The following is an 8154-nucleotide window of genomic DNA, read 5'->3' as shown; positions in this document are numbered from 1 at the left end:
AGAGCCCAACGTAACATCTGATTAAAGACAGCGCGTGGCTTTCAGCTCCTCAGCTCTGTAGCTGCAGGCTCGGGAGATTCAGCTTCCTAGCGCCTGCAGCCGGGATCGCTGCTGCTGCCGAGCGATCCTCAGCCCCGCAACTCTGCGATTCAGCTCCAGCTAACGCGCCCCCGGCTGCGGTGGGGCGGCAAGCAGGCTGGGATGGGGGCAGGGCAGCTCCGCCAAGCCCGTTGGAGGGCCTGGCGAGCCAAGCCCCGCTTCTTTGCCCGCCATCAGTGGCAGCAGAGGGACCCCCGCGAGCCTTGGCGCTGCTGCCAGCAGCTCCGCCCCGCTGCAGACAATGCGGAGGCTCGAGCCGCCCAGCCACCGCGGGCCCGGGAGCAGGAGCCTCCAGGGAGGGAGCGGGCAGGCCCCGCCGCTTGCCCGCGTTCCGCGCCCCAGCGTTCCAAAGAAGGGAATCCCCTCCAGTCACAGAGCCGGGCGGCCAATCAGCTGCCAGAGCAGGGGATTCCCGCTTTGACTGCCGCGCGTGCGGTCTGTTTAAATGGCACGCCGGTCCCTCTGGGAGATCTCAACAGGGACAGGCAGGGTGAGAGTGGGGAGGAGGGGAGCGTAGCGGGGAGGAGCTGGGGAGACAAGGGGTGGACAGGGGATAAGGGGGCTCCTAGAGGGCAGAGTGTAGGGCAGGCAGAAGGCGCAGGAGAGCTAAGAGGCTCATAGGGAGTATAAATAAGAAGGGTGGCTGTTAGGGGCATCTAGCCCATCACTATCTCCTTGAAGAGAGGCAAAAAGACAGATTGGCTCAGGACACTGGTGTCTCAAAAGTGAGTGGTGTTCATTTGCATGGGTGCACATAAGTTAATATAGCTACATTATAAATAAGTACTTTTTAAGGTAGATAATCGTGGCAGGAGCTTATCTTCAGAGATGGAGTGGAAATTAGAAAGATCTGCTTCTAGGAAGGTCAAGACAGATGAAGACATGTTGTGGGTAAATGTCATTCATTTTTCTTTTTATTCTAACTCACCAGTGCTTTGCTGGAGTAGAGTAAAGTGATTTATCTTCTCACAGTTACACAGTACAATAATTGTGGAACAAGTCATAAAGATCATACTTTTTCCTAACTCAGGCAGAACTCATGAAGTCAGCTGAGAGTTTTAGCTTAGCAAGAGTGTGGAAAAGGGCCCTCAGACTTCAATAATTTTGCTACAAGAGGGGGAAGGACTGCAGGATTTGATCTTCCACAAACATCTGGTTTCATGTGACCAGTGATTTAGACTGGGGATAAAAGTTGTTGTTGCTCAGATGATACATGAACATTTAATTGCATTGTTTGTACTTCTGTATTTTTTTAAGGAGAAAATAATGAAAACACTTGGGAAAGACCTTAAGCAGATGAGAAAACAAAGTTTACAGAAGTTCACTAAGGTAAGTACATATACAAAAATCTGCTTTGTATATTTTTTAGGGGCAGGGAGGAAGGGACAGAAAAAGTAGAAAATCTATATAATTTTGAACACAAAAATAAAGTTTTAAGAGATTTTTTCCCCTGTGTTATTAGAGTCACTACAAATGAAGCTCATTTAAATGCATAATGGGAAACCATAGAAAAATGTACATAAACTACGCTAGTGGCAAAGTGGCAGTGATATAATGAAAACTTCAGAAGTAGATACTGGGATTCTTTCTTCATAGGGTTATGGGGACTGATTACTGAATACAAGCTACTTGATCTGTTTGAAGTGGGTGCAGCCATGTGGGGAGATGCCTGTCCATGCAGCATCACAAGCCAGCTGGCACATACTTGTGTGGTTGCATGGTAAGGAATAGAAGAAACAATGAAGAGTGAAAACATAGTGGATAGATGTAAACTTATAGTTTTCTTTATGTGTTAATCACCAACAGTGTGCTTGGCAATGTACAGGATGCAAAATACAGACAGCCCTTACCTCCAAAGCTTACAATGTAAATCTGGTGAGTCACTTTAGTAGAATCCTAAGTGAGATTCAGTTAGGGATGGAGGTAATGTAAAGGGAGACTCCTAGACTGGAAATTTTAGAGCAGAAGATAAGCAGGGTGCATTAAAGACAGAATATAGTACAGAAGTGTAGTCACTGACATGCAAGTATATTACTTTACTGTTAACATTCATACAAGCAATACTGTTGGGAAGGCACAATGCTAGACTAAACATGTTGAACAATAGCTAAGCTATAGAAAGCTGTCTTTGGGACACAGCAAATGGCCAAGAAGTACTGATGGAGCACAAGGATGTGACAGTTTGGCAGTGCATTGCTAGCTGGCTGTTGAGTACTTGATATATGAACAGTTGCTAGCTGCACTCCACATTGTTGCATTCAAAAGCATCCTGGAAGTCATGGAAATGGCAACCTCTTGTGGACTGTGATGGGAATCAGATCCATATTAACCAACTCATTCATTTGGCTGCTGCCTAGCCGTGGCAATTGGACAAGTAATTGTTTATATACGTGGGTTTTTTTTTTTGATAATTCAGGAGTATTGCAAGATAGAATTCCTTTTGAGTGGTATAAGAGCCCAGTTTTGAAAAGCAAAGAGAGAGGACCACAATCTGTCCTTATTTATATCCATGCAACCTCTTTGGTTCTGCCTTCAGTAACATCCATACAGCTCACTACCCATACGAGTCCTAAGATCCAAACTTATAATTATTAAACACTGTGAAGGTGATTTTTTTTACCAGCAACATCAATTTTGCTCATTATGGGCCTGATACAAATGCCCATTGAAGTCAATGGGACTACTCACATGCTTTAAGTTATCTACATGCTTAACTGCCTTGCTGAATCACGGCATGAGCTAGAATGGCTACCAAAAAATGGCAGAATTTGGCTTGATTCTGATTTAAGTTACACCAGTGTTAATCCAGGGTAATTCCAGTTAAATCCAGTAAAACTGGTGTGAATGAAAAGCGAATCTAGTCTAACACTTTCTGAAGTTTTGGTTGACAATTTAGGGCCTGATTCAGATCTCACTTTACACTGCTTTACACTATTGTAACTCCACTGACTTCCTTGGAATTAGTCTGTATTTCCAGTAGTGTAACTAAGATAAGAATCATGCCCTTGATATTTATTGCATCTAAGTATTTACATTTTGTGTTGAAATACATATTGAGTTAATTTTGAAAGAGGTTAGCAACATTGAAATTAGATGGAAAATGGAATGATTGCTCAAATGGATCTTTATCTTTTCCATCACTCCACTTTGCAAAGTTCCTGTTACGAATAAAATTCAGTCACACCGTCTTTAGAAAGGAAATATGTTGCCTTACTTAGGCTCCTTGTGTCTGGTAGGCAGTGTACTGTTAGCTGGCTGCTTTGTGTGAATCTAGCAGTCTCTACTACACTGTCACCTGCTGCAGGGCCAGCTCCCTGTTATTTTAATGAGATGAACTAGGAAGGCATCAGGACACCAACTTGTGAGAACATTGGTGGTAACTGTATGTGTGTGCTAGGAAGGCAGTGTATTGTTAGCTGGTTGAAAATCTGACACCAGCTAACCTACATCTGCTATCTTATTGCACATACTATGATCATCCAACTGCAGCAAAACTTATTTTACATGGTGCATCTTGTAGGCCCTTTTTATTTTCTGCTGTAAAGGGTATAATCAAACAATAGTGAAACCTAATATTTACTGTTATCGCTGTTTCACACACTCCTGTTATCCAAAGTACAGAGAGAAAACTTTTGTTTAGCTCTTATAATGTTTTTTTAATTTTGATCAGCACTTAGAGACCAATATGATAGGAGGCCTTATAAATATTTAAGTCAGATAGACAGATAATAGAATTCAAACCATATCAAACAATCACAAATTAACTGACAGCTTTTTTTTTTTTAGCAGGACAAGCAATGACTTTCCTAAATTCTTTTCTTTGAAATTTTCTTGCTGTTTTATATAGAATGTGTCAATCCATTAATAAAACAACATTAGGCAAAATTTACATTTTTTTCAATGAGCAATTAATAGCTGATAGAGTTTAAAAACTGACAACCCCAAAGGTGTTCAATCAAATGTCCTACCAAATACCCAAAATTATATTTTAGTGTCATCATGACATTTCCACTATTGTACTGGTGGGGGGGAAGGGGGACGGGCAGGGGATGATGACAGTGTCTTGAAAATGATTCCCGTCTTCTCCAAGTGCCTTCAGATTTGTCAACATCTTTGTGGTTCTGAAGTACTAAAAATGTATGTAGTGTTTCTAGGTGTTCTCACCAGTTCCACAGAGAGAAGAACTCTAATCTGAATGTTATGATCCTGCATAATGAAGACCAAAGAGATTGACTTTTTTCATGTTGTTAACAAATATATATAACATGCTGGCTACAATCACCGCATTAGTGCTTTGCAAGAAGTATCAGCCTCATACTGAATATTGTTTAATTGTTTTCCCTATCCATATGTTAACACCCTTGATGGGTACAATTCCATTAGGTTCTGAAAACCACTCAATTCCCACTGACTATAATGGTAGAAGGTGCTTAGAACTTTGTGGGACTGGTCCCTTTATCCTTGTGTATCATTTCTCTGTTCTCAGTGATTTTTGCAACATCTCCTAATGTAGCATTACTTATCAATATTATTAATGTGCTGTTAACTCCTCTTCAGGATCATTAATTCAGATGTTCAGGAAAACTGGGGTTATTGTCTTCTGCAGCACACTTATTGGATGCTCCCTTAGATCAATGCACAATCATTTATCATTCACATTGCTAGGCAAGCTGTCAGTTTTCAGTTCAAGGGAAATGGTTCATAGCCAGCTAATTTAAATTAATTTTAAAAGAAATAAAGTTTGTTTCTTGACAGTATTTCAATATTAGCTTAAGGCATCTATCACCCTGGTGTCCAAGTGCTGGTATTCATTTGATGAAATCCATGCCTTGTATTTGTATCTAAGCAGTTCTTATTTGCAAAAAACAGACTCTTTCATTATATGAACTCCCAGATAAGTCAAGTAACACATATAGCCCATCTTTCTTGCAGACTCTCCAAGTGAAGACCTCCCAGTGAAACAGCATGTGTGTATATGTGGAGAGCTTGCAGCATTAAGGCCCATAATAGAACTAGTTTTGTGTATGTGCTGATTAGGCAGTGTATTGTTAGTTAGCTGTTGTTCACATACCAGCAACTAAATACACTTCCACATTAGCACACGACCTTGCATCAATGTTTAGACAAGCGGATTACAACTGGTTATTATAAGCCTCTCTCTGTAAAGATAGTGGGCCAGATCTTCAGCAGATGTAAATGTGTGTTGGCATAGCTCCATTGACTTCAGTGGCAGCTAAGCCAAATTATACCAGCAGAGTATCTGGCCTGTAGATATTGTGGTTTGTTTGACATTAGGAGTTAATATGTTTGGGTCTGATCCTACAAAATTTTACTTATATGAACAATCACAATCCCTTTGATTTCAAAGGGACTACTTGCACATGTGAGTATTGCTTTTAGGTTTGGGTCCCATATGAAAATGTGCATTTCTTACAATATTACGTAATGTAACTTTATAAGCTTGAAACATTCAGAGAGGATATCAAAAGATTCCTAAGGGAACCAGAGACACAGTTCTGGAATTGTTTGGTTTTGCTTGACACTACTTCTGTTGGTCCTTTTGGGGTCAGAATATCCAACAGAGAGGAGGTGAGATACTCCAGCTCAAGTCAGGTTGGTTGAAATGTGTTTGGAAAATTTGTATTCCTGGTAGCTCTTTACGAAGGAAAGGAGTCCCAGGTTAAACCATTCCCGCTGTAGATTATGGGGAAGAAGTGAAGATCTGTGGAAATGGGTAATCATTTGATTTCCAAGATATACCCAGACATCAGCGCTTAATTTCTGCCAGGGCTTGCCAGGGCTGAGCCCCGGCACCTCTAGGCTTGGCAGTTCATAGCCCTGGTACCTCTGGGCTTGCTGCATCAGTTATGAAAATAAAAAAATTGCTTGAGCCCCGACACCTAATTGCTTGAGCCTCGGCACCTCTTTCATTACCAAAAACATTTAAAGGACTCAAGACACAAGTTTTCCTTCAGGTTTCCCATTGGAGAGCTCCTTGCTCTCCCCTGGGTCTCTTCCTCAACCAACTCAGCAAAAAGACCTCTGGCCCTCAGGAAGAAACCATCAGTCCACACTCTTCCCCAGTCACCCTCAGACACTGCTGAGTTTTCTTCCTTTTAAGTCCCACAGCCTGCCCAAGTGTGGTAGGGTGGTACTAATTGAATAGGGCTGCCAGGCCCCATGCCTCCTGAGCCAGAAAGGAGCAGGCTGCCCTGTCACAATGTCCCTTACTGTCACTACCAGCCTGGATGGAACGACTAGTCAGACTAATGACTCTGAGGTGAATGCCCCATATGCCTATCCTTCCCAACTCCCAGCACCTTTGTGTAGATTACAAAGGATATGCGGCACAGTCTGCCTCTTACATAATCTCTATGAGATTAGTATCCATCCGCATAGCTGTGTAAATAAGTGATTTTTCATTTTGGTGACTAACCCAAAAAATCAGATTTTTTTAAAATTCTGGGTTGACCCCCCCACCCCAATTTTTTTTTACTTTATTTCATTTTTGGGTTTTTTAACCTTTAAAAAAATAAATTTGAAGTAAAATTTGAAACAAAAAGTCATTTCAAATAAAAGAATTGAAACGCTTTGATTTTTTTCATTTTTTTTTGTGTGGAGGGGAGTTCTTGACTGAAACAATTTGACACAAATGTTTTGGTCAACCCGATTATGCATTTTCTGGTGAAAAACAGTTTTGTCTGGAAAATTTCGCCCAGCTCTATCCATCAGTACATGTAGTGCACACTTGAACATTTGTAAACCTACATCTAAGTGTACACAAATCCAGAATGGCATACATAGATGGAGACTGGGAAGTGAAAATCAGTCCCACAACATAGGAACATAGAAACTGTCATATTGAATCAGACATGAGGTCCATCTAGTTTAGTCTCCTGTCTCTGACAGTGGTTAGTACCACTGATACATTAGAGGAAGGTACAAGAACTCCACAGTAGACAAGTATGGCCCCCACAGAGGTCTCCCCCCTTATGTCTAAGTGTTAGAGGTTGGTTTATACTCTAAAGCATGCGGTTTAATATCCTTTCCAAAATTATTGTTGTCATAGATTATGACAACTCTGGATATTCTTGATATCCATATAACTATCCTATACCTTTTAAAATCTTAAATTCTTGGCCTCGGTGTCTTCCTATGGTAAGAAGCCGCACAGTTTAATCATACGTTATGTGAAAAAGTATTTCCTTTTATTCATTTTGAATTTCTGGCCTTTTAATTTAAATGAACATCCCTTTGTTCTTGTGTTATGAGAAGAGAGACAGAATTCCCGATCTACTTTCTCTGTATTATTCATTATTTTATATAATTTTATTAGTCATCTCATTTCTGTGGGAAGCAATCTCAATTTTTTCAATCTTTCTTCATATGAGAGCTCTTCCAGGCACTTGCTCATTCTTGTCACTCTTCTCTGCATCCCCCCATTACTAGACTGGACATTCAGAGCTAAGGTTCCATTTAAGAAATACTCCCAAACATGTGAAGGTTAGGAAAAGCATAATTAATGTCTCCTTCCCTTCCCTGCTCATCCACATACTGTCAGGTCATGCTGCAGGCATTTCTGTCTGCTCCCCTCCCTAGCAGAGAGAATCTGCTGGCTGACACTAATTGTGTGACTATGTGGCCTACTTTGTTTGCATGAAATAAACAGACACAAAAATATAATGGTTCTACAATATAATATATTTTTGATAGTTCCCTGAGAATGGCAATGAGATTAAAAAAACAGTTTGATTCAACTACAAAATTATATTAAAATAATCCTACGGCTTTCACTTAGACCCAGGAAAATTATGGAAATTCACAGTTAAGGGTTAAAGTCCCAATCCTGATTCCACTGAAGTCAATAATATAACTCCCATTGACTTCAGTGGGAACAGAATCACACCTTCTTTTCCAATCTCAACTGCAGCCAATTGGACTGCACTCTGGTGCCTACATTCATAGAATCGTAGGACTGAAAGCAGGGCCGGCTCTAACTTTTTTGCTGCCCCAAGCAGCAAAAAAAAGTGCCGCCCCGCCGAGCCCCCCCCCCCG

The 8154-nt window shown here is 41.1% G+C and overlaps 1 protein-coding gene across 1 annotated transcript in view; it reads left to right on the top strand.

Annotated features, from left to right (window-relative positions):
• Positions 1-927: 927 nt before the first annotated feature.
• CDC20B (cell division cycle 20B) overlaps positions 928-8154 on the top strand; it is a 54173-nt gene continuing 46946 nt past the window's right edge. The window contains exons 1-2 of the mRNA XM_026649226.1: positions 928-990; positions 1357-1428. Of these exons, the coding sequence (XP_026505011.1) occupies positions 928-990; positions 1357-1428 (135 nt within the window). The remainder of the gene's footprint in view (positions 991-1356; positions 1429-8154) is intronic.

This window comes from Terrapene carolina, unplaced genomic scaffold (assembly GCF_002925995.2).
Source record: "Terrapene carolina triunguis isolate 2854851 unplaced genomic scaffold, T_m_triunguis-2.0 Scaffold69, whole genome shotgun sequence".
Taxonomy (NCBI): domain Eukaryota; kingdom Metazoa; phylum Chordata; order Testudines; family Emydidae; genus Terrapene; species Terrapene triunguis.
This window is presented reverse-complemented; position numbering and strand designations above follow the sequence as displayed.